Here is a 27,739-nt window from a genome sequence, read left to right as displayed (position 1 = left end):
TTCAAATGAGCAATTTTTAAATCTTTTTCATTTTGAATTTTCTTGCAAAGGGTTGAAAAAGCATGAAAAGCATCATTTTTATGAGCAAGAAAAAGTACCCAACCAAATCTAGAGTAATCATTTACCACCACAAGACTAGTATTTTCCTCCTAAACTTTGAGTTCTTGTTGGACCAAAAAGATCAATGTGTAACATCTCTAATGGCCTTTTGGTTGAGATTCCATCTTTTGGTTTAAAAGAAGATTTTACTTGTTTGCCCAATTGGCAAGCATCACAAGTAAGATCCTTATCAAATTTGATATTTGGAATTCTTCTAACCAAATTTTTCTTGACTAGTTTAGAAATTTGGTACATGCTAGCATGACCCAACTTTCTATGCCATAGCCATTTTTCAGATTCAATAGAAGTAAAACATGTTACATTTTATTCTTTCAAGGTCTTAAGAGTCAATCCATACACATTATTGCATCTTTTAGCCTCAAATAAAATATCCCCAGTTTTTTCACAAACAACCAAACACACAAACTTTCTAAAAATAACTTTAAATTCTAGATCACACAATTGACTTACACTAGGTAAATTATGCTTCAAACCATTTACAAGAAGAACATCATTTATACAAGATGAAAAGCTTTTACCAACTTTTCCCACGACCACTATCTTTCCTTTAGCATCATCACCGAAAGTGACAAATCCTCCATCATACTCATCAAGCTTCATGAAGAAGGTTGTCTTTCCGGTCATATGCCTAGAACATCCGCTGTCCATATACCACATGTTCTCCTTCCGTTTAGATGCTAGGCATACCTACAAAACAAGCTCAAGTGACCTTAGGTATCCAAATTTCTTTGACCCCACTCTGATCGTTTTGTTAGTTTCTCTTTGTGTAAATCACAATTTCTTTTTGTTGTCTCATCAAATCTTGTTGAAAGAGGATATTGTCAAATCAAATCTTTTTCCTCCTCTAATCCCTTGATTCTAGGAAACCACTTTTCAGTTTATTTCAAATAAAGAGAAACTCCCTTGGTTAATAACTGCTCATTAATGGTCATTAAACTCCCTCCAATTCTCTCTCCACTTCACATTTAATGCATCCCTAACCTCTCTCCTCCCTCACTCAATTCGGTTCTCTTCAACTCTCCCTATTCCACTTCTCCATTTTCATTATCATGAAAAAGAAAACTACTCCTAGAAAAAATGAAAGAATTCTTTTCTCTCAAAAACATTCCACACCTCAAACTCACACCCACATACATATCCATTCTACCTATTCGTCTTCTCCCTCACCATCGTCCAAACACACAGACACCATGAGGAAGAAAGTAATAACCACGAAGACATCTTCAAGGAAAAAGAAGGAGAAGGTTCCAGTAGCGGAAGAAAAAGAATCACACACTTCACCGATTCCATCACCGCCGCAATCACCACCAAAGAAGGCCACACCCGGAAGGAGTACCCAGAAGACAATAGGGTTCACGTTGCGTAACACCAAGGAGCCAACAAATCTAGAGTCATTAGATTCAAGGTTCTGAAAACCGAACCGGTCATCGAACCGTTCTAGCGACTGGTTCACTGGTTTATAGGTTGAACTGGTTCGACCGTAGTTGAACCGGAAAAATCATTTTATAATAAAATATAAATAAGCAAATGAAAATATAATTATAGTCTAATCAAAACTTTAAAATATCATTCAAATTAAAAGTACTACATAAACCAAAACGTTATAATATCATTCAAATACAAATTCAAAATCAAAAGTCAACAAACAAAACAACCAATCAAACATAACATAGCAGCATCGAAATGATCCAAGTTTGTCATCAATCATCAAAATTCTCCATAACTTGCTGCAGATTTGCGTCATTGATTTCATCACCTTCATTTCCACTACTTGGACCAGAAAAAGCAAGTGGTGCAGCATAAAATGTACTAGTACTCCCACCACCACCACCACCACCTAGATCTAAATTAGCATCAATCTCATCTAAGAAAATATAACACATTATCAATAAATTAAAGATCAAAGCTATTGTAATTTATTGTCTGATCAATAAACTATAATACTCACCAAGTAAGTCTTCAATATTACTTGGAAGATCAAGCTCTTTTTCAACAACCTCTTCCGTTACCCAAAAATCAACCTTATCAATAGTTTCAATATCGATTGGATCATATTGCAACTTTTGCTTTCTTTTTTTTCTTTCATTCCTAATAAATTAAATACAATATATGATAAGTCTAGTATATTAACTATACAAAATCTAATGATATGAAATGAAAGGATGAAATATATATTACCTGGATTTAAGACGCAAATTATATGTAACATACACAATATCACTTAGCCTATCATGCTCCAATTTATTCTTCTTGTTGTATGAATTTGATAAAAAAGACTCAAATTCCTTTCACACCTTGAAGAAGCAGATGCTTGGCTAAGAATGCGAACTACCATTTTTTGTAAACATGGAGCAGAACTACCAAACAACGTCCACCATTCATCTACAAATTACAATTCCATATCTCAAGTATTAGTTATCAAATTAAGGAAACCAAAACATAAAATAAGTAAATAACTAAAGCTTATTATCAAATAGATATTATTACCAGGTTGAAGTTTTTTTGCAGCTGGAACAGCTTCAGGCCTATCAAAGTTTTCCTTTTGATCTCTATATAAGTGTATTTCTTTCATTGCCTCAACTGAATCTAAATTATTAACCTTGCAATGCAAGTAAAGCTCGCATGACCTCAGGTGCTTCTCTATAATTTTAAGAAAAAAAGCAAGCAGGATTCAAGTAATAGGCTGCTGCATGGAGATTTTTTTTCAAATGTTTGTCCCATCTTGAGTTGATAATCTCTGTGTAAGGTTGATATGCATTCCTCCTATGCTTCAACATTTCTTTGATTCTATTTTCTGACCTCAGCATACCTTCATAAACAATTCCCAATGATGGTTTATCTTCGGCATCTACCAACCTCAGCAATTTAATCAACGGACTCACAATGTGGCATGCAGTAAAACAATCATCCCAAAATTTATTGTCTAGGATAATTACACTCACAGCTTTACCATTAGCAGTCCTTCCTAATTTGTGTCCGGTAAAGTGTGGATCAACAACCAATGATTGTAAATGCGATATGTGCTCAAAGATACTCATCAATGTGAGGAAGACAGTGGCAAAACGAGTTGCACCTGGACGAACAATCTCCCTCCAATCAATTCTTTGTCTTAGCCAAGACAAGAATACCGAATGATTATACACAAACACGGTAATCTTCGAAGCACGAGTTGCAAGGCTAGAAATATGTGGCATGCTGCTTATATCTTTTAAGATAAGATTCAAGCAATTAGCAGCACAAGGTGACCAGTGAATATTTTCAAATTTCTTATTAATAAGTCTACCAGCAGCAACATAATTCGCAGCATTATCGGTCACTACATGAACAATATTATCAGGTCCAATCCATTCAATCACCTCTGAAAACAAGTCACACAAGCTTGAAGCATTTTTAACCATACTTGAGGCATCTACAGATTTCACAAAGCACAACCCTTTCTTACAATAAACCAAAAAATTAATCAACGTTCTTTGTCTTTGATTTGTCCAACCATCAGCTATGAGAGTACATCCAGTTTCTTTCCAAGCAGACCTATAGCTTTCAACAACCATTTGACACTCCCTTTTGATATCGACTAATAAGTTAACCCTCAAAGAGTCATAAGAAGGACTTTTATAACCAGGCCCAAAGCCAGCTACACCATCCAGCATATCTTGAAAAAAGGATGACATAACCGCATTGAAAGGAATCCTACAATCCATTAGCCATCTAGCCACTCGCTTATCAACTTCATGAAGCGCCTCTTTGTTTTGAAACACGCTTTTCATACTTGGTTGACTTCCCGGAGTTGTTCTTGGTGCAAACATAGGAGGAATATTGGTTTTTGCTTTCTTTTTCAGATCACCTCCAATAACCTCCTTAGTTGTAACTGACTCGGAGTTTGTTGTTCTTCTTGCGCTATTGTTTCATCAATTGCATCCTCACACTCATCAGTACCCTCTTCGTTGAAACTTACTTTCCTTTTACTAGTTTTACTTTTCTGAATCTCTTTCAATAAACCTTCCATTTGTTTTTCCACATCATACGGGACCTTAGAACACTTCTTAATGTCTCCACTTATCTTCGCCAAATGCTTTTTCATTCTATTAATTTCCCCGCCCCAAAAGTACTCAGACAAAATAAGCATTGGTAATGCGATTTTCCATTTATATTTTGTAAAGCAACGTATCTCCAAGCAGGATCAGATTTTTCCCGAACACTAGAAGTTTGTGACTGATTTTCGTTACTCGCGGGAGGAAGAGAACGTTCATTCGAAGCAGAATTATTTTCAGCATTATTATTCCTAGGTAGTTCTTGGTTGATACTTTCATCCATACCTAAACATTACCAGCAATCCAACCCAATAATCTTAACTCTCAAGTTCACAACAAATGAACAAACAACATCTAAAATTGAAAATTCAAAGTTTAGCAGTTCATCATGTCTCAAAATCAATGTTGACAAAATCAGAGTTCACAAAATCATGTCACAAAATCATGTTACAAAATCAGAGTTCACAGTTTCAGAATTCAGAGTTCATCATGTTACAAAATCAAAGAGCTACTCAATGAACAGAGTTCACAGTATCAGATTTCATCACAGTATCAGAGACTCAGAGTTCATCATGCAACAGTTATTCAGTCATTCAGTGATTCAATCAAACAATCATAACTTTATAACTAAAATAAAAATTACCTGGAACTCAAAGGCTTTCTCTCAGAGCTCGAAGGCACCTTGAGGCTTCAGGCTTCAACGCTTCAACCGAACATGCAGTAGGCCAGTAGGGAAAGTGGGAGACAGACAGCGACGCTGAGTGGTGACTGGTCGAAGGAAGTGATTGCTCGACGGAGCTGACTGCGCGACAGAGCTGACTGCGCGACGGACGTGACTGCGCGACGGCGAACCCGTGTGGCCGTGTGAGCCGGTGAGATCGTGATGGCGTACTCTACTTCTCTCTAAACCTTGATGAGAATGGTGAAGCTGAACTGTGAAAGGGAAAGTGAGAAGGGCGAAGGGATTAGGGATTCAGACTCGGCGTTCATCATTTACGGTTTTTCTTATTGTTCGAACCATTTTACTGCCCGGTTCACGGTTCGATCGGTTCGACCGGCCGGCTCGAATCAGTTTTCAGAACCATGATTAGATTTCAAAAAAAAGTTCAACAAACCACATTCTCACTTTGATCCGGCCAGGTTCAACTCTTGCGCCTCTTATGAATTCCATAAAGAGGTTTTGAAAAAACGCCATCTTTGTGCCACCTATCTAGTCAATCTCGATTTACTCACAAACAAAGGTATCAGCGTTACTCCTCTGTTTGAACCATGGTTCTGAAAATCGGTTCGAACCAGTTGAACCGTGAACCGGACAGTAAAACGGTTTGAACAATAAGAAAAACAGTAAAATTTAGAAATCGAAGTTGAACCGGTGAATCGGCCGGTAACCCGGTCGGTCGAACCGGACCGTGACCCGGCCGATTTTTGAGCTGTGCAGCAAAACGCTGCCGTTTGGAGCTCTGAAACCCTAAATGATGAACGCTAAGTCTGAATCCCTAATCCCTTCGCTCTTCTCACTTTCCCTTTCACAGTTCAGCTTCACCATTCTCATCAAGGTTCAGAGAGAAGTAGAGAACGCCATCACGATCTCACACGGCCACACGGGTTCGCCGTCGCGCAGTCACGTCCGTCGAGCGTTCACCTCCGTCGCACAGTCACCTCCGTCGAGAAATCACTTCCTTCGATCAGTCACCACTCGGTGTCGCTGTCTGTCTCCCACTCTCCTTACTAGCCTACTGCATGTTCGGTTGAAGCGTTGAAGCCTGAAGCCTCAAGGTGCCTTCGAGCTCTGAGAGAAAGCCTTCGAGTTCCAGGTAATTTTTATTTTAGTTATGAAGTTATGATTGTTTGATTGAATGACTGAATAACTGTTGCATGATGAACTCTGAGTCTCTAATACGGTGATGAAATCTGATATTGTGAACTCTATTCATTGAGTAGCTCTTTGATTTTGTGACATGATGAACTCTGAATTCTGAAACTGTGAACTCTGATTTTGTGAACTCTGATTTTGTGACAGGATTTTGTGAACTCTGATTTTGTCAACTCTGTTTTTGAGACATGATGAACTGCTAAACTTTGAATTTTCAATTTTGGATGTTGTTTATTCATTTGTTGTGAACTTGAGAGTTGAGATTATTGGGTTGGATTGCTGGTAATGTTTAGGTATGGATGATAGTATCAACCAAGAACTACCTAGGAATAATAATGCTGAAAATAATTCTACTTCGAATGAACGTTCTCTTCCTCCCGCGAGTAACAAAAATCAGTCACAAACTTCTAGTGTTCGGGGAAAATCTGATACTGCTTGGAGATACGTTGCTTTACAAAATATAAATAGAAAACCGCATTACCAATGCTTATTTTGTCTGAGTACTTTTGGGGGCGGGGGAATTAATAGAATGAAAAAGCATTTGGCGAAGATAGGTGAAGACATTAAGAAGTGTTCTAAGGTCCCGTATGATATAGAAATACAAATGGAATGTTTATTGAAAGAGATTCAGAAAAGTAAAACTAGTAAAAGGAAAGTAAGTTTCAACGAAGAGGGTACCGATGAGTGTGAGGATGCAATTGATGAAGTAATAGCGCAAGAAGAACAATAAATTCTGAGTCAGTTACCAACTAAGGAGATTATTAGAGGCGATCCAAAAAAGAAAGCAAAAACCTTTATTCCTCCTATGTTTGCACCAAGAACAACTCCGGAAAGTCAACCAAGTCTGAAAAGCGTGTTTCAAAACAAAGAGGCGCTTCATGAAGTTGATAAGCGAGTGGCTAGATGGCTAATGGATTGTAGGATTCCTTTCAATGCGGTTATGTCACCCTTTTTTCAAGATATGTTGGATGGTGTAGTTGGCTTTGGGCCTGGTTATAAAGGTCATTCTTATGACTCTTTGAGGGTTAACTTATTAGCCGATCTCAAAAGGGAGTGTCAAATGGTTGTTGAAAGCTATAGGTCTGCTTGGAAAGAAACTGGATGTACTCTCATGGCTGATGGTTGGACAGATCAAAGGCAAAGAACGTTGATTAATTTTTTGGTTTATTGTAAGAAAGGGTTGTGCTTTGTGAAATCTGTAGGTACCTCAAGTATGGTTAAAAATGCTTCAAGCTTGTGTGACTTGTTTTCAGAGGTGATTGAATGGATTGGACCTGATAATATTGTTCATGTAGTAACCGATAATGCTGCGAATTATGTTGCTGCTGGTAGGCTTATTAATAAGAAATTTGAAAATATTCATTGGTCACCTTGTGCTGCTCATTGCTTGAATCTTTTCCTAAAAGATATAAGCAGCATGCCATATATTTCTAGCCTTGCAACTCGTGCTTCGAAGATTACCGTGTTTGTGTATAATCATTCGGTGTTCTTGTCTTGGCTAAGACAAAGAACTGATTGGAGGGAGATTGTTTGTCCAGGTGCAACTCGTTTTGCCACTGTCTTCCTCACATTGATGAGTATTTTTAGCGCAAATCGCATTTACAATCATTGGTTGTTGATCCACACTTTACCGGACACACATTAGGAAGGAGTGCTAATGGTAGAGCTGTGAGTGCAATTATCCTAGACAATAAATTTTGGGATGATTGTTTTACTCCATGCCAAATTGTGAGTCCGTTGATTAAATTGTTGATGTTGGTAGATGCCGATGATAAACCATCATTGGAAATTGTTTATGAAGGTATGATGAGGTCAGAAAATGGAATCAAAGAAATGTTCAAGCATAGGAATAATGCATATCAACCTTACACAGAGATTATCAACTCAAGATGGGACAAACATTTGAAAAAAAATCTCCATGCAACAGCCTATTACTTGATTCCTGCTTTTTTCTGAAAATTATAGAGAAGCACCTGAGGTCATGCGAACTTTACTTGATCTTGTTACATTGCATTGCAAGGTTAATAATTTAGATTCAGTTGAGGTAATGAAAGAAATACACTTATATAGAGATCGAAAGGAAAGCTTTGATAGGCCTAAAGATGTTCCAGCTGCAAAAAAACTTCAACCTAGTAATAATATCTGTTTGATAATAAGCTTTAGTTATTTACTTATTTTATGTTTTGGTTTCCTTAATTTGATAACTAATACTTGAGATATGGAATTGTAATTTGTAGATGAATGGTAGAGGTTGTTTGGTAGTTCTGCTCCATGTTTACAAAAAATGGCAGTTCGCATTCTTAGCCAAGCATCTGCTTCTTCAAGATGTGAAAGGAATTGGAGTCTTTTTTATCAAAGGAAAAGTTTAGGGGGCCAGCAACTTTGTTAAATTTTGGCCAGCATGTAACCAGCAAAGAAAAGTGAGCCATTGGATGAAATCTCACACTAATCTCATACCATTAAAACCATCATTGATGGCTATTTGATGGCTACAAATCACAAAAGTTGCTGGCCTCCTAGCATTCCTCTTTATCAAATTCATACAACAAGAAGGAATAGATTGGAGCATGATAGGCTAAGTGATATTGTGTATGTTACATATAATTTGCGTCTTAAATTCAGGTAATATATATTTCATCCTTTCATTTCATATCATTAGATTTTGTATAAATATACTAGGCTTATCATATATTGTATTTAATTTGTTAGGAATGAAAGAAAAAAAGAAAGCAAAAGTTGCAATATGATCCAATCGATATTGAAACTATTGATAAGGTTGATTTTTTGGTGATGAAAGAGGTTGTTGAGAAAGAGTCTGATCTTCCAAGTAATATTGAAGACTTGCTTGGTGAGTATTATAGTTTATTGATCAGACAATAAATTACAATAGCTTTGATCTTTAATTTATTGATAATGTGTTATATTTTTTTAGATGAGATTGATGCTGATTTAGATCAAGGTGGTGGTGGTAGTGGTGGTGGTGGGAGTACTAGTACATTTTATGCTGCACCACTTGCTTTTTCTGGTCCAAGTAGTAGAAATGAAGGTGATGAAATCAATGACGAAAATCTGCAGCAAGTTATGGAGGATTTTGATGATTGATGACTAACTTGGATCATTTTGATGCTGCTATTTTATGTTTGATTGGTTGTTTTGTTTGTTGACTTTTGATTTTGAATTTGTATTTGAATGACATTATAACGTTTTGGTTTATGTAGTACTTTTAATTTGAATGATATTTTAAAGTTTAGATTAGACTATAATTATATTTTCATGTGCTTATTTATATTTTATTTATTATTTTATTATAAAACAGTTTTTCTGGTTCAACCACGGTCAAATTGTTTGAACCTATAAACCAGTAAACCAGTAGCTAGAGCGGTTCGATGGCCGGTTTGATTTTCAGAACCTTGGTTTGAACTTCTTCAATGGACACCACTACTTCATATTCAGAAACCGGTCTATCTCGGTTTGGTACGTGAGTTCTATGCCAACATGCGGCTGATTGATGGCACCATCCACTCCTATGTCAAGAAGGTTTACATAACTCTGAACATTGAGGCAATTGGAACTGTCCTGGGCTATACGGATGCGGGGCCAAGAGCTTATATGGCTGAAAAGTGGGACTCCCAGGTTGGGGTCACGTACAAAATCGTCCTGCAACATATTTGTAAAAATTTATCTGGCTTGGACGGCACCATTCCGACCCACAAAGCCCTCGGGCCTACAAACTCTTTGCTTCACAGGATCATCACTCACATCCTGACCCCTCAAAGTGGTTTGCATAACAGAGTAACCTTTTCTGACTCTCTCATACTTTTTGCTCTTGTTACATCTACTCCTATATCATTTGGTTACCTTATGATCAGACACATGTGAGAATCAGTTAAGAGCACCAAAAAGGCGAATCTGCCTTATGGCATGTTTTTAACAAGTATTTTTGAATATTTTAAAATTGATCTCCAAAATGAAGCTGTAGAAAATAAGGTATCTATGATCAAAGGAGGAGGAGCTGTGAAGGGAACAAAAGGGAAAAAATTTGTAGCCTCGGATAGTGATTTTGAGAGTCGGCCTGAGTCTTCCAAGGCAACAGAATCAATTAAAGAAATCCTCACTGAATTCTCAAACATGTCGGAGCTGATAGTACAATCCCATAAGGTGGCCCGCAAGCTAGCCTATGAGAATGAGATGGCTTGGATGAGGTGTATGGATAGGGTGAGTCTGATGTTACAAAGCTTTGAGGAAGAGTTGGGTGCTGCTAGTGAAGAAGAGGCTGAGGAATTTGGGTTTCACTTATCTGATGATTAATCCTTGTTTCTTTTCTGTTTATTGATATTTGGCTTATGACAACTCAATCTGAAATTGTAGTAGTTTATTTTGGTACTATAAACATATGTCACTGTGAAACACTCTTGACACTTTGGGTATATTTTGGATATTTTGTTCTATATGTCATCTTTTGCAGGTGACCCTTGATGCCAAAAAGGGGAGAAATGCTGGAAAATTGAAATTAACATAACATAACAGGGGATGAAATCCTTTGTGGATTCATGATCTTCCTTGTTTCAAGTTTCAATATCTTGTTGTGATGATATGTTTGGTGATGCAGCTATTCTATCTTGATTGCTGCTATTTGATGTTTGTAATTTATTTTGACTTATCTTGGTAAAATGTTTGTTTGCTGCGTTTGTAATGCATTTAACTTACCTTGATAAAATGTTTGTTGTTTTGGATTTATTTTTGGCAATTCCTTTAAGCTATGACATGAAAAATCTGAATAGTTGCTATGGTTTGAGATGATCATGCTTGATTAGAAATATTTTTCTTGCTATGATTAATTTGCTCTGATTTATTAATTGAAAAATAGTTTCTAACTCGGCTAGATAAATGCTTCTATCATAACCGACGATCAAACGGCACACAACTCGGATACGTTATCCACCATTTTTAAGACCGACCTTAATGCCAAAAGCGTAACAGACGAAAGTTTCATCATATAAAGTAAGGTAAAGTATTTTCTTCAGTAAGTTCGAATAATACAGAATACTGACTTAAGTTTCGGAGTGCCTTTGCAGGTACACTCCCCCCTGTTTCTTGCTCAAAGCTCTATGCGATTGGACATCCTCTTGGAGTAAAGCTCGGATTACCACAAAGCTCAAAGGTCGGCACCGAAAATAACAACTCGGCGTCGATTCCCAGAGACCGAGCTCTCCCTCCAGGTATCCATACAAGAACAATTGGCGCCCACCATGGGGCCTCGAAATAAACACCCTTCTTTCTATAGGCCCCATTTCCTTCCAATGGTTTCAAACTTACCTGCACCTTTGTAAACAAAGGTCATATAGTAAATCATTAAGGCCCGAAAAAGGCCGATCTATATCTGTTTTTCCGATCATTATCTGTCATCTATGTATTTTTCAAATCATCTCTAGTATATTTATTTGCCGATCTATATCTATTTTTCCGATCAATATCTGTCATCTCTATTTTTCAATTCATCTGGTATATTTATTTTCCGATCTATATCTGTTTTTCCGATAAAAAACTTGTCATCTCTATTTTTCAAATCATCTCTGGTATAATTATTTGCTGATCTATATCTATTTTTCCGATCAATATCTATCATCTCTATTTTTCAATTCATCTGGTATATTTATTTGCCGATCTATATCTGCTTTTCCGATCAATATCTGTCATCTTTATTTTTCAATTCATCTATGGTATATCTATTTGCCGATCTATATCTGTTTTACCGATCATTATCTGTCTTCTCTGTATTTTTCAATTCATCTCTAGTAAAATTATTTGTCGATCTATATCTATTTTTCCGATCAATATCTGTCATCTCTATTTTTCAATTCATCTGGTATATTTATTTGCCGATCTATATCTGCTTTTCCGATCAATATCTGTCATCTCTATTTTTCAATTCATCTGGTATATCTATTTGCCGATCTATATCTGCTTTTCCGATCAATATCTGTCATCTTTATTTTTCAATTCATCTATGGCATATCTATTTGCCGATCTATATCTGTTTTTTCGATCATTATCTGTCATCTTTATTTTTCAATTCATCTATGGCATATCTATTTGCCGATCTATATCTGTTTTTCCGATCATTATCTGTCATCTCTTTATTTTTCAATTCATCTATGGTATATCTATTTGCCGATCTATATCTGTTTTACCGATCATTATCTGTCATCTCTGTATTTTTTAATTTATCTCTAGTATAATTATTTGCCGATCTATATCTATTTTTCTGATCAATATCTGTCATCTCTATTTTTCAATTCATCTGGTATATTTATTTGCCGATCGATATCTGCTTTTCCGATCATTATCTGTCATCTTTATTTTTCAATTCATCTATGGCATATCTATTTGCCGATCTATATCTGTTTTTCCGATAAAAAAAATCTGTCATCTCTATTTTTCAATTCATCTATGGCATATCTATTTGCCGATCTATATCTGTTTTTCCGATAAAAAATCTGTCATCTCTATTTTTCAAATCATCTCTGGTATAATTATTTGCCGATCTATATCTATTTTTCCGATCAATATCTGTCATCTCTATTTTTCAATTCATCTGGTATATCTATTTGCCGATCTATATCTGCTTTTCCGATCAATATCTGTCATCTTTATTTTTCAATTCATGTATGGCATATCTATTTGCCGATCTATATCTGTTTTTCCGATCATTTTCTGTCATCTCTTCATCTATGGTATATCTATTTGCCGATCTATATCTGTTTTACCGATCATTATCTGTCATCTCTGTATTTTTCAATTCATCTCTAGTATATCTATTTGCCGATCTATATCTGTTTTTTCGATCTATATCTGTCATTTCGATTTTCCAATTTATATATTATATCTATTTGTCGATCTATATCTGTTTTTTTCATCTATATCTGTCATCTCGATTTTTCAATTTATATCTGTTATATTTATTTGCCAATCTATATCTGTTTTTCCGATAAAAAATCTGTCATCTCTATTTTTCAAATCATCTCTGGTATAATTATTTGCCGATCTATATCTATTTTTTCGATCAATATCTGTCATCTCTATTTTTCAATTTATATCAGTCATCTCTATTTGCCGATCTATATCTATTGTCCGATTTATATCAATCATCTCTAACTGCCTATTTATATAAAAAATCTCTATTCGCCGATCTATAACAGTCATCTCTATTATCCGATTTATATCAGTCATCTCTATTTTCTTATTTATATCAATAATCTCTATATTCCGATTTATATCTGTTATCCCTATTTGCTGATCTATATATGTTATCTGATTTTCTGATCTATATCTGTCATCTCTACTTTCTGATTTACATCTGTTATCTCTATTTGCCGATCTTTATCAGTTATCTCTAGTTGCCAATTTATATTTGATATCTCTATTTGCCAATTTATATCTAATATCTCTATTTGCCGATCTATATCTAATTTTTCGGTCTACATCTGTTATATCTATTTGCCGATCTATATCTATCATCTCTACTTTCCAATTTATATCAATTATCTATATTTTTGCCAATCTTTATCAGTTATCTCTATTTGTCGATCTTTATCAGTTATCTCTATTTGCCAAATTATATCTGATATCTCTATTTGCCGATCTATATCTGATTTTTCGATCTACATTTGTTATATCTATTTGCCGATCTATATCTGTAATCTCTGTTTGTCGATCTACATGTTATCTCTATTTGCCGATCTATATCTGTCATCTTTATTTGCCGACCTATATTTGTTATCTCTATTCGCCGACCTATATCTGTTTTTTCTATTTTCAAATCTATATCTATTATCTCAGTTTTCAGATTTATATCAATCATTATCCGAGCTATATCAATCATTATCAGTCATTGTCAAATCTATATCAACTATCATCAGATCTATATCAACGATCTTCAATCAATTATCTATTCGCGATAATTCTTCAATTCAAAGTCACATCGTTTACACATGCGCAATCAAACACAATCTTTAATCAATTATCCATTCGCGATAATTCTTCAATTCATAGTCGCATCGTTTACACATGCGCAATCAAACTCAATCTTCAATTCCGAACTATGACTATCAACAGTCAACAAACTCAATCACATATCATACAAGTACAAACACTGATCCATTCGCGACAACTCTTCAATTCAAAGTCGCATCGTTTACACATGCGCAATCAAACTCAATCAAATCACCAAACAATGGTGAACTAACTCAATATTCTCGTCCAACAAATTCACTTTTATCAAAATCGTCTCATCAACTATTCAAATTAACTATTCAGTTCCATGAAAAAACCTAACCATTGCATCTATTAAATCAACGGTTCAAAATTACATTGGAAAAATCAAAGGCACAATCAATGACAAGACTACTACACTTTCCAATACATGTTAACTTCAAATCACGTCTGAAATTCAAATGATTATTTTAATAAAGTAAGTTGATCTGGGAGCTCCATACCTATAACTCAAATCGCCGAGTTATAACTAAAAAAACTTAACCTGCTTTATCAAAATATAGTCAGGCTAAGCTTGGGGGCTATGATACGGCCGTTATAAATTTGATGTCATAATTCGGCATTATATACAATAAATCGGCATTATGCACTATAACTCGACACTTTACGTTATAACTCGGCGTTATACGTTACAATTAGACTTGATATGATCGTTATTTACAAGCTATAACTCGGCGTCATCCGTTATAGCTCGTCCATTTATGAGCTATAACTCGGCTAGATAAATGCTTCTATCATAACCGACGATCAAACGGCACACAACTTGAATACGTTATCCACCATTTTTAAGACCGACCTTAATGCCAAAAGCGTAATAGACGAAAGGTCCATCATATAAAGCAAGGTAAAGTATTTTCTTCAGTAAGTTCGAATAATACAGAATACTGACTTAAGCTTCGGAGTGCCTTTGCAGGTACACTCCCCCCTGTTTCTTGCTCAAAGCTCTATGCGATTGGACATCATCTTGGAGTAAAGCTCGGATTACCACAAAGCTCAAAGGTCGGCACCGAAAATAACAACTCGGCGTCGATTCCCAGAGACCGAGCTCTCCCTCCAGGTATCCATACAAGAACAATTTCAAAATAGCTTGAAAAGCAGTTTTAGGAAACATCAATCTTTGTTTGTACCAAATTGTTTTTGTATGCGCTTGAGCAGAAAAATCACTTTTATGATAACAAAAGAGTTTTGTTTGTCATCCAAATCTGCTCATAAATCAAGCATTCAACATCTCAAAAATTAATATGTTGAATAACATAGTCGCCTAAGCTTGATTTCTAAAGTTACAAGTATAAAGCTTCCCTTGGTAAAATAGCATACATTAAGGGGAAGCCTTGTAACATTTGGAAAGGGAAGAAATACTAATCTGCAAAGGGAGTATTCTATACTCTAATCTTTAATTTCTTTCCATTTCAATTTTAATAATGTTTGTCATCAAGGGAGAGATTGATGAGTTTGAAAAACTCTAAATTAACATTTGTGATAACTAAACATTATTAATTGCAAAAATATTAATTCATATATGTTGATTAAATTAATTTTTGCTATGCAGGTTCTGTTTGGGCCGAAAATAAAGGAAAACTGTTGCAAGCTCATATATGCATCTTACCTTCAGCCTTGATGTTAAATATGATTATGTTGGCTGAATTATTTTATTGGGCCAGTTTGACTTATTACTGCAAGCCCAATGTGCTTTTAAGTATCTAGCTCTGTTCAAAGTATGGTATATTAAGTGGCAGAAGCAATTTGTGATTAATTGGGCCAGAACCATGTTGGACTAAGCCCAAAATTAAATTGCTTGAAGGCAAGCTTGCATGGTCCGAATCAAATTAAGAAAGAAAGCAAATGTTTTGTTTCAATGCTTCCAACGGATCCCATTTCTTACTTTGGGATGGATTTCAAAATTTAATTTGCTAGCATTAGAAATATAAATGAGAGAGAGAAAGTGATTTGATGGCTTTAATGTAGCTTACACGCTACTACACAAAAGCATGGGGAGTTGATCTTAATTAATTTATTTGTGATAACACTCATTACTCATAGTTTTGTCTTTTCTTTCTTCTTTCTCTACTCTTTCTTCCTTTTCGGTCATATCACAGCAGCAACCATGGAAGCTAAAGCTAGCCACCGAAGAGAAGAAGAAGTACGCTACAAGACCATCACAATGATGACAAGAAAAACAAAACTAAAAGTATGCTGTGGCTAAGATTCTCATCACTTGTGGTAAGATTTAGTGAAGAGATCTTGGCTTCTCCATACCAAAAATGGAAGAGAAGATTTCGGTCAGAGAAGAAGATCATTGGAAGGATGGCTTGTCTCTGATTCTGCTCAACCACCACAGAAGGTAGCTACAGTGGCTACGTGATGGAAGGGGCAGAGATTGGATCAGATGAAGCTGTCATCATCAAGCATGCATCAAGGGCTAGGAGTTCATCTTGGAGAGCAAGACAAGATGGAAGGCTCGGATTGATGATTATTGGTGACCAAGGAAGGACTAGAGGTAATTGCATGTTGGGTTTTGCATGGGTTATCTCTTCTCTCTTTTTGGCCGAACCGGTTCTATTTTGAAAAAGAAGAAGATTAGCTTGGTTTATTTAGTTTTCAACCTTGGAGGCTTCTCCCTATAAGTAAGGGTGAACAGTCAGGGTTTGATTCAAGGAGAAAGGAGTGAGAGTGCAAGGCACAGTGTTCTCATAGCTACCTAAGCTAACAGAATTTCTTCTCCTTTAATATTTTCTGTTTTGTATTTTTCTGTTTAATTTTGTCTGTCTTGAGTCTCATGAAAAAAGGCAAACAGTGAGATTTGTAAAGAAAAAGCCATAGAGCGGAAAAAGGCAGAGAGTGCAAAATTAAAAGAAAAAGCCATAGATGTCTTTAGAGGTCCTTTGTATATCTATGTTGTGTTTCATGATTCTGTGGGAATCCCCTTGCAAGTTGGGTTAGCACTTAACAGTTGAAAGCTTGGCAGTAACCAAGTCAAGTTTAGGATTGGGGTTTTAGATTCTGGACTTATCCCGGATAGGAAGGGTAGTTCTTAGGGAGAATTGGTGTTTGTAATCAAAGATGATTATAGTAAAATTCCATCATTGTTGTGATGGAGACTGGATGTAGGCTACACTGCACTTAGCAGTTGAACCAGGATATATCTTGGTGTAATTCTTCCTCTCTTCTACTACATTTCTGTTTCTGCTGCCCAAGAGATAAAACTAAAAAATATCTCGTGCCGGTCGACGAGACAAAAAGAATAGTCTCATGGCTGGATACGAGACAAAAGAAAAAGTCTCGTGACCGGGTACGAGATAAAAAGGCAAAAAGTCTTCAGAAAGTGTTTCAAAGAACATCAAGTGATTGTAAGAAAAAAAGAGGCTAAGATTCAACCTCCCTTCTCTTAGTCACTGAAAACCATCATAAATCAAATGGGCATGTAAAACTATGTGTTAATATTAGATGCCCCTGTGCATACTGCATAATCCAAAATTCCAAATTCTGTTGTGCTTCAGAAATACTTCTAGAATTTCATGAGAAATAGCACTTGGCATGTAAAATTATGTATCAATATGAAATATTTTTGCGCATATTTCATATTTCAAAATACCTACTGTGCTTCAAAAATTCCTTTACTATTTCATAAAGAATGACATGTTCTATAAGAGCACGTGTCAAAAGAAGCAGGTATCTGTGGGTGTGTCACATTCCAATCTCTATCTCTGTACAGACGGTTGTTGCGTCACATTCATCATCAGTATGCATAGTCCAATAATGTACTCCGAGCCTTTTTATTTGCATATGTTGTCAAAGAAGAGGCAACAATAATATATAGAAGAAGAAATCTTGGAACAATAGTTGAGCTACATTTCTTCCACTGCGGCCGACAAGTGTGGCAAGTCAATTGTTTTACATTTTTTTGCTTTTCCTTAAAGTAGCAACATTGTTGTCTTAATTATTGACCCTTAAGCTTCTTTACCAACTATCATTCTAACAACATTTTTTTTCTTCCAACTCAACTCTCTGCTGAAAAGTAGTCACGCTTGTGTGGAGAAGGCAAAACATCACGATTGTCCTATGTTGTTTTGAGGCGAAATTTTGTCCATTAATTCTATAACGTGCTCCTATTGGTTATAGTCAAAATGGTCCACATGTTTGTCAATTTGTATAATGAAAAATTTTCTATTTGTTGTCCAATTTATTCCAAAATTTTCCTACTCTATAACTGTATAACATATGTATCCAATTGGATACACGTTTTTTATTTTGTTACAACTTGTAACTTATAGAAGTTTTAGATTATTACTATTTAAATTAGATATATTTATAAATAAATGCGTAGTTATCAATTATGTTATGTGTATATAAAAAATTAGTTACTAAATCAATTATTTATATAAATAGTATAGGTTAAAATATAAGATATAAATTAAAAATATATAAAATATCATACATCATTTCAATTAACAGATTTTTTTAAATAAATAAAAATCTTTTATTTATAAAAATATATAATTTATAATATTTTTATAAAAATTTATCTTATCTCTTATCTCTTATCTCGTTTATAGTATAAAAAAAATAAGAATATACGTATTTTATTTACAATGTACTATAAACGAGATAAGACAAAAGACGATGTGATTATATCAAATTTGTACATTTAGGCTGGAAGTGAGTCGAGTTAGACCAAACTCAAGCTCGACTCACGAAAATTAAGCTTAGTTCACGGTTCGACTCATTAACAATTAAGCCTATTTCGTAAGCTCAAGTTTGACTCAACAAAAACTCATGAGCGGACTCGAGTTCACGAACGGGCTCAAATAATAAAAACATAATCTATAATTCTATTTTAATAAATTATAACTTATATATGTTAGAATATAATTAGAATCGATTAAGATCCATTAAATTTATATATTTTTTTTTAATAAGATCATAAACATTAACATGAGCAAACAAAGAAGGAACCGGACCTCGGGGTCTGTACTCTGTACAAGGAACTGAAGGATTAAATTTAGTTCATTAACCTAAGCTTTTGCATTTTGCCTTCTCTGATCCATCGCCCTTTTCCTTCAACATCTTTCTCTTAACTTATTCCAATAATAAAACATCTTCTACATGTGAATCCAAGATGCTCTAGAGATGGACTTTATAATAACCATGAGAGACATAATGTCTATCAGGCAACACTTATGACGCTATCTCCATTATTTAAACTCGGAATCGAATGGAAAGCCGAATGTCTTGATGGAGTCTGTCTTTGATCAGATGTGAAGGATAGTCCCAAGGACAATGTTGGCAAGTTGAGGGGCGAATTAGAGCCGGAGGGAACATCAGACACGGTGCAGGTTTTAGGATTTGAAGCAACAGGAATCGGATGGAGTAGCTTGGTTTGCGCATTAAGCTCCATGTTTGCCTGTCCTAGAGTTAGTTCATCCATTGGATTCCCAGCTTTGACTGATCACACCTGGACCAACCCCCAACGGATACACCGGCACCATCGGAAATCCATTGGTATTGCTATTTTCAGGAGCTGCAGGGCACAGAGGCTGTGAATGAGGCACACTGTCTCCGTTCTGGATCTGTTCTTCCTCCATTGGAATCGAAGAGACCGAATCGGTGGTGATGTCAAAGAGGCTGGATCTACGGCGACAGCGGTTGAGATTGCTCCGGCGGAGGAAGTACTTCTGAGCATGGCTGGCGACCTGCGTGGGCGTCCGAGTCTTGACGTAGTTCCTAGAGATCCCTCTCCAATCACCTTTCCTTACCTTCTGCAATCCCACCAGGAATAGCTTGTGCTCTTCCTCCGTCCACTGAACACCTCGCTTGCGCTCGCGCTCGCGGTTCTTGCCGAAGTTGTGAGGAGCAGCGTCATCGGTAGACGCGTAACCGGTGGTGGAGAAGGCAGCGTCTTTGTTGTTGTTGGAGTCATCTTGAGGATGCACGTACTGCGACAGATTGTTCATACTGACGCTTTTCCTCATGGAGTCCACCACCACCCTAATGCCGAACAGCATAATCTCGCCGGCAGCGGGGGAGTCACCGTCGCCGGAGATGGAGGAGTCTGCGGCGGCGGCAAAGGTGCTACACATCTTCTTCGATCGAGCTAATTGAGTTGGACTCGAGGCGGAATCGGAGCTTCCGTACTTGACGAGTCAGTGGCTCGGTGAAGAGAGAGAATATAATTAAGATCAATTAGAATTATTTTTTTTTTGGAAAAAGAATTTGTATATTATTGAGTGTATTTAAGTTGTGTAGAATTATACAATATAGAAGGGTATTTATAGGAGTTAAGAGAATCGTAATAATAAAGACGTAATATTCTATAAAAAATATTCAGATATATTAAATAATTCTAATTGATCTTAATTGATCCTAATTATATTCTAACAATATATATTAAAAAAATAAATTTAATATATTATCTATCTATAAATTATAAATTTTTTATTTATGTCATACATCAAAATTATATATAAAAAATGACTATAAAATTTTAAACAATTAAGAATATTAATATATATATATATATATATATATATATATATATATATATATATATATATATATATATATTGTACGAGATGTCTCCGGTACGGGTTGAAGGGTGGATCGGGAACCTGCGAACGAAGCTGAAGCCGGGTCGCTTGACTGGAGCAATGGGAGGAGGTACCTACAAAGACACTCTGACGCTCAAGTCAGAATGGATCTAAGAGGTGTGAGGTATATGGAATGAATGAATACCTGAAGGGACCTGGGTCCTCTATTTATAGGTGGTGGTGAATATCTTATCTTATCTTATCTGGCCAAGATAAGGGAGACGTTTGAATTCGAAAGTCGGTTTAGAATTTCCGGAGGGCCGGTTTTGGGCCTTCTAAGAGAGAGAGGTGGGTCGGACCCGAGGTGCCGGGTTCGGGCTCAACCTTGGGTCCGGGATCCGCAGGCTGGATCCGTAACAGTTGCCCCTGCAGCGGGAGAGCGAGCGAGGTCGGTCTGTCGCTGGGAGATGCTGTTTTTACCACGGGTTTAGGCCTTTAGTTTTTCTAAGGTGGCCGTTTGGTTCTTTTGAGATGAGGTCGGCGCCTCGGTTTCGTCTTATGGAAGATTCGTCTGACCGTTTTGGTCTGACGTGACTCTTCCGTGTCTGCTGCGCCCGTTGCGTTCTTCGAGGCGTGTTTTATTAATTGCTTTTTCCAAGGGAGCATTTATTGTGGGGGGCTTTTTCCTTTTTTGCCCTTACTTTGTTTTGGTTTCTAGGGGTGTTTGCGTTATTTCACTTTTTCAAAACCGTTTTGGTTTTCTTCCTTCAGTTCCCTCGTTGCTTCATTTCTCTATTTGCTTTCTTCTTCTGAAAGAACATTTTCTGCTTTCCTTTCGCACTTTGTGGTTTTGGTTGGTCTTCTGCTGCGGCATTTTCTCTTTGGATTTACTTCCTTCGCATCATCAGGTTGGTGTTCTTCTGTTTCCTTTTGTTTTCTCTGCTTTGTCTTTCTTTGGGTTTTGTTTTCGTCTTTGCTTCGTGTAGATTTATGATTGTTTTATGGTGTATAGCGGTATTGCATAGTGGTAGATAGTTCTGTTGGGGTAGTGGATTCCGTAAGGGGGGGCGAGCGCCATCGTACAATTGGTAGTGTATGGTGGTGTCTATTTTTGGTTTCATCCGCCATTTTTTGCCGCGGGGTTTGGCTGACGGTGGTGCTCGTCACTATTTTAGGTATGACTCGTCGAAGGACTGAGGGTGTGAGGGCTCCGGTGGCCCCGGCGGGGGTGTCCCCAGTCTTTTCTCTTGGGTTACTAGTGATGTATGGGGGACGCCGTCGCGGATGACAGAGGCGGACCTCCAACGGCTCCGCGATCAAGGAGCTGTTTGTGGGGGTGGTGATGCTGAACGCCATTACGAGTTTTCTCTTCCCGGGGTTGATGAGAGGGTTTGTTACACCAATCTTGACTCCCCGACTGTGCCGGATTGGATGTGGGTGTATGAGGCGATGTTTACCCGGCTTGGCGTTCGGCTTCCCTTTTCCCCGTTTGTTCAGCAGTTATTGAGCCGGTGCTCCGTGGCGCCATCCTAGCTGCATCCGAATAGCTGGGCGGCGATACGATCTTTCGAGCTTGTTTGTGAGTATTTGGAGCTTCCTGCCTCGGTAAACGTCTTCCTTTTTCTCTTCTTGTGTACCCTTCCGACTAAGGAGGGAAAGCACAAGAAGGGGTATGTGTCTTTTAGAGCTCAGCCGCATCGTCGGGTCTTCGGGTTGTATGAAGACTCTTTTCATGGTTTTAAGAGCGGGTATTTTAAGGTTCGTCCTGTAAGGGGACATCATCCTTTTTTGCTGACGTTGGAGGGTGAGCGTCGGTTCCCCACTTATTGGAACTTTAAGGCGAGTCCGTCCATGTTTACTCGGGTTTCGAAGGAGTTCCTGTCCCCGGAGGAGCGGGATATCGCTCTTATTTTGTGGTAGTTGTTTGGAGAGCGTCCTCTTAATTCTCGGGATGTGATGGGTGATCCGGTTGCTTGCCGGTCGTATGTTGGTGTGTGTCTGTTCTTTTCTTGGTTTTTATGTTTGTTTTCCCGTTTTTGTAACTTGGGAATTTTGTTTTCTTTCAGTTGAGATGGCTGGTGGTTTGACTTTCTTGGCATGGTTGAAGGCAGCAATGGCCCAGGAGGAGGGGTCGTCGTCTCCGGCTACTCCTGTTTCTAACCCCGCCGTGGGATCGCAGGCTGTTTCTCAAGAGGTGGTTTCTTCGGGCGTGCGGACCGATGCTCAGGTTTCCCCTGGCCCAGCGAATTTGCCTGAAGTCGTCGTGGTGACGGCTGCTGAGGCTTCTCGGAAGAGAAAAAGGCCTGAGGAGCCGAGCAGCGAGACTTTTGAGGAAGAGGGACTAGTGCTTAGCGTGATGGACCGACGCTTTGATGCCCCGGGTTTCATTGATCAACACTTGATGCCTGGTATGGAGCCATTTTTTATGGCTGCGATGTTTCGTTCCAGGCCAAGTCGGTGTATCGTGCCCTTCTCCGGTCTGCCGTTGTTGTTCGGAAGGCTGAGCCCGTGATGGCTCAGGTTGGTTTGTTGGATAAGAAGCTTCGCCATTCTCAGGCTGAGGTGGCTAAGTTGAAGGGGGAGCTTGAGGCTGCCGAGGCTGCGAGGGAGAAGGCAGTGAAGTCTTCTGAGGAGGCCTGGGCGGAGATTCTCCGGCTTTCTGAGGTTGAGACTTCGCTTCTTTTCCAATTGGCTGAGGAGCGGCAGCGGGCGTCAGATGCAGGTTCTCAAGCTGCTGTGCTTCTCACTGAGTCGGAGGCTCTGAAGGCCGAGGTTGCTGCCTTGAAGAGGGAGAAAACGGAGCTGTTGGCCGATGCTAAGGATGCGATTGCTGCTACCGAGGAGACGATGAAGGCACAGGCCCTGGTACTGGCTCCGGGCGTGGACGTGTCCGTGATGGGAGCGTTCAAGACCGTTTGTGATGGCCGGATAGTCGACCTCGAGTAGCTTTATCTCTTTGTAATTTTGTATTTTTGTCTTGAGACTTGGTTTTGTTTTTTGGATATTTTGGTTTGGCCGTGGGCCGTGTAACCGTGACTTCGTAATTCCGAATTCGTTAAGTGACTTTTTCGGCCGTTCGGGCCTTTTTGTATATTCCGTTTAAGACTGTTCCGTTTTTTGGTTTATTTCATTCCGTTTGGGATGAGCGGACCGTCGTGTGGTCGTATTTTCGTGGATATCCGTGTGTCGGGCCTGGGGGGTGATCAGTCCCCCAGTCGTGGCCGTAATTTTGTTCCGTTGTTTGGGACATCTTAAAATTGAAGAATTTAGGGATAGCCTTTTAATGGAATTTTATTGATGGGTGGGCCTCGTTAAAACCCTCCATCTTTTGGGGGAAAGAGTACCCGGGATTGATACTTAAGCAATTTTTAAGAGTTTGTAAAATGGGAAGATAAGCAAATTTGTAGAATGGGAGGATACATAAACAAGTAAAAAAGAGGTGACCTAGTTAGGTCGGCATAGGTGTAGTATCGCCGTAAGTTTGCGGCGTTCCAGGTCCTTGGGATTTCGTCGCCGTTAAGCCGTTCGAGTTTGTATGCTCCTTTTTTGATTACCGCCTTGATTCGGTATGGTCCTTCCCAGTTGGGGGTGAGTTTCCCTTCTCCTGGGGTCGGGGGATCGATGTCGTTTCGTCATAGGACGAGGTCGTTGGCCGCGAATTTCCGTCGGACGACGCCATGGTTGTATCTTAAGCTGATTCTCTGTTTTAGGGCTATCTCTTTGATGTGAGCTATGCTTCTTTCCTCGTCAATGAGGTCTCGTTCTGCTTCATCGTTGTTACCGCCGACCATTTTCCTGGGGCTTGGGTCTCCGATTTCTACTGGGATGACCGCCTCCACGCCGTATGTTAATCAGAAGGGGGTTTCTCCCGTGGTCGTTTGCAGTGTGGTTCGGTATGACCATAGGACCGATCCGAGCTCGTCGGCCCATAGTCCTTTGGCTTCGTCGAGCCGTTTCTTGAGTCCTTTGATGATTATTTTGTTTGCGGATTCCACCTGTCCGTTTGTTTAGGGGTGTTCTACCGAGCTGAAACGGTGAGATACGCGTAGTTCTTCTAAGAATTCTCTGAAATTTTTGTCAGCAAATTGGATTCCGTTGTCCGAGATAACGATCTCGGGGATCCTGAATCGGGTGATGATCTGTCGCCAGAGGAATTTACGGCATTGGGCTGCCGTTATGGAGGCTAGGGGTTTGGCTTCGATCCACTTGGTGTAGTAGTCTATGGCGACGATGAGGTACCGGAGTTGACCGGGTGCCGTAGGAAAAGGTCCGACGAGGTCGATTCCCCAGGTGCCGAATGGCCGTTCTGCCGATATGGTGCTGAGTTGGTGTGGCGCGGCTTGGTGGATATTGGCGTGCCTTTGGCATTTGTCGCAGCTTTTAACTATTTGTATGGAATCCCGGATAACCGTGGGCCAGAAGTAGCCTGCTCTGATGACTTTTTGGGCTAATGTTTTTCCTCCGACGTGGTGGCCGCAGCAACCTTCGTGGATTTCACGGAGTATGTACTCCATGTTCTCGGGTTCGACGCATTTGAGCAGGGGTTGCGAGAATCCGCGTTTGTATAGCTGTCCTGTGACAACGGTATAGTTGGCGGCTTCCCGTTTTATTCGTTTACCCTCTTTGGGATCCGACGGCAGGGTTCCGTCAAGGAGGTATTGCAGGATAGGGTAGGTCCAAGATCCTTGGTTCGATAGTGTTAGATGAGCGTTGGTTGTCGTTGACACAGAGGGTGACTTGACGACTTCCTGGATAAGCGATTTGTTACCGTGTCCTGGTTTGGTACTGGCTAGTTTGGAAAGTAGGTCTGCCCTGGCGTTTCGTTCTCGTTCTCTAGGGACATGTTGTATGGTAACTCGCTCGAATCCTTCTTTTAGTTTGTTTGCCTTGGCGAGGTATTGTTGGAGTAGGGGGTCTCGTGTCTGGTAGTCTCCGTTGATTTGGGAGCTGACTACCTGTGAGTGTTTACCTCTATGATCTTTGCTCCGACCTCTCGAGCTAGGGTTAGGCCTGCCAGGAGGGTCTCGTATTCTGCCTGGTTGTTTGAGACTGAGAATTCATATCGTACTGATTGTTCGATTACGACTCCGTTCTGACTTTCGAGAATGACTTCGGCACCTCCAGAGCTGACGTTCGATGAGCCATCAACATGTAGTTTCCATGATTCGGGGGTGGAGTTTCCTGGGGTCATCTCGGCGATAAAGTCGGCCATGGTCTGTGCTTTGATCGTGTACCGGGGTTCGAACTTGATTTGGAATTGAGATAGTTCGATGGACCACGCTAACATTCTTCCCGCAAGGTCGGGTTTTTATAGTACTTGTTTGACCGCCTAGTCAGTTCGGACCGTCAAGGGGTGGGCCTGGAAGTATTGTCGCAGGCGCCGGGAGGCCGTGAGGAGTGTAAAAGCTAATTTTTCTAGTCGTGAGTAGCGAGTTTTCGCTTCTTGCAAGACTTTGCTTATAAAGTAGATAGGTTCTTGTTCCTTTTTCATGTTTTCGCGGATGAGTGCTGCTGCGAGTGCCTCTTCCGTGATGGAGAGGTACAGGTAGAGTGTTTCCCCTGTTTGGGGTTTGGCGAGGATTGGTGGTTCCGCTAGGACTTTCTTGAAATGCTGGAACGCTTCTTCACACTTTGTCTCCCATTTAAAAGGGGCTCCTTTTTTCATTAGTTTGAAGAAAGGGATCGCTTTTTGAGCCGATGCCCCGAGAAAGCGTGATAACGCCGTCAATCGGCCGGTGAGCTTTTGGATATCCTTGAGGTTTTTTGGGCTCGTCATTTCGAGGACGGCGCGACATTTCTCTGGGTTTGCTTCAACTCCGCGTTGGGTGATCATAAAGCCGAGGAACTTCCCTGCCTCCATCCCGGGGGCACATTTTGCCGGGTTGAGTCGCATTTGGTGCTTTCGTAGGGTGTTCATTATGACCTTGAGGTCGTCGGTGAGTTGTTCGTTGGATTTAGTCTTAGCGAGCATGTCGTCTATGTAGACTTCTAGTTTGCTTCCGGACAGGTTTTGAAATATCTTGTTGACGAGTCTTTGATAGGTGGCTCCAGCATTTTTCAGGCCGAAGGGCATCACTGTGTAACAGTATGTCCCGTCTGGGGTGATGAACGCTGTTTTTTCTTCGTCTGGTTGGTGCATCGGAATCTGGTTGTAGCCAAAATATGCGTCCATGAAGTTGAGGTATTGGTGGCCGGATGCGGCATCCACTAATCTGTCGATGTTTGGTAGGGGGAAGGCATCCTTCGGGCAGGCTTTATTGAGGTCCGTGTAGTCGACGCACATTCGCCATTTCCCGTTAGATTTTTTCACTAGCACGACGTTTGCTAACCAGGTCGTGTAGGGGAGTTTCCTGATGAAGTTGGCTTCGAGTAGGGCTTTGACTTGCTTCCTGACCTCGGCGGCTCGGTCTGGTGACATTTTTCGCCTCCTTTGTGCCACTGGTTTAGCTTTGGGGTCCACGGCTAGCCGGTGGGATATGAGGTCGGGGCTTATTCCCGGCATGTCGGCTGGTGTAAATGCGAATAAATCTCTGTTTTGTTTCAAGAGTTGGGAGAGTTCTTCTTTGAGATCGTATGGAAGGTTCCTATTAATGAAGGTGTATTCCTCTTTGCTTGGCCCTATTTGTAGCTTTTCCATGTCTCCTTCTGGCTCCGGCCTGGGTTGGCCGTCTTGCCGAGCATCCAGGTCGGCTAGGAATACCCCGGCCGCGTCTCGGGATTTCTTTCTTAGGGCTAGGCTGGTGTTGTCGCATTCGGCTGCGACTTCTCGGTCCCCGTGGATGGTACCGACGGAGCCGTCGTCGGTTCTAAACTTCATAAGGAGGTATTTGGTAAAGATGACTGCGGAGAAGTCGTTGATTGTTTTTCTTCCGAGAATCACGTTATAGGATGTGGAGTCTTTTAGGACTACGAATTCGGATAAGATTGTCTTCTTTTGGTTGCTTGTTCCTATGGTGATGGGAAGGGTGATCGAGCCGTCTGGTTTGAGAAAGTTGTCTTCGAGTCCCGTGACACCGTTGCGGTGTGTTTGGAGGTTATCGTTGTGGAGCCCGAGCTTATCGAAGGCTCCTCGGAAGAGGATGTTCGAGTCTGCCCCAGTGTCTACCAGTATCCTTCGTACTAGTCCTGTTCCGATTCTA

The 27,739-nt window shown here is 39.4% G+C and overlaps 1 protein-coding gene and 1 pseudogene across 1 annotated transcript; both read right to left on the bottom strand.

Moving 5' to 3' along the window:
• Positions 1-1,820: 1,820 nt before the first annotated feature.
• Positions 1,821-3,887, bottom strand: LOC112770499 (uncharacterized). The gene is made up of 5 exons (XM_025814848.1): positions 2,930-3,887; positions 2,608-2,760; positions 2,415-2,502; positions 2,069-2,199; positions 1,821-1,984 (listed from the first exon to the last, which is right to left on the bottom strand). The coding sequence occupies exons 1-5, from the start codon at positions 3,885-3,887 to the stop codon at positions 1,821-1,823; spliced, it is 1,494 nt and encodes a 497-aa protein (XP_025670633.1).
• Positions 3,888-19,074: 15,187 nt separating this feature from the next.
• Positions 19,075-20,234, bottom strand: LOC112770685 (transcription factor MYB1R1-like; annotated as a pseudogene).
• Positions 20,235-27,739: the final 7,505 nt, after the last annotated feature.

This window comes from Arachis hypogaea, chromosome 18 (assembly GCF_003086295.3).
Source record: "Arachis hypogaea cultivar Tifrunner chromosome 18, arahy.Tifrunner.gnm2.J5K5, whole genome shotgun sequence".
Lineage (NCBI taxonomy): Eukaryota > Viridiplantae > Streptophyta > Magnoliopsida > Fabales > Fabaceae > Arachis > Arachis hypogaea.
Note: the sequence above shows the minus strand (reverse complement) of the source record. Positions and strands in the feature narration are given on the sequence as shown.

What these genes read in the sequence shown, in the direction of transcription:
- LOC112770499 (XM_025814848.1), bottom strand. Translation starts at nt 3,887, where the DNA reads ATGAAAAGCGTGTTTCAAAACAAAGAGGCGCTTCATGAAGTTGATAAG. An exon ending in TGCAAAAAAACTTCAACCTG is followed by an intron (nt 2,503 to 2,607) that starts GTAATAATATCT and finishes TGTAATTTGTAG; the next exon opens with ATGAATGGTGGACGTTGTTT. An exon ending in TAATATTGAAGACTTACTTG is followed by an intron (nt 1,985 to 2,068) that starts GTGAGTATTATA and finishes ATATTTTCTTAG; the next exon opens with ATGAGATTGATGCTAATTTA.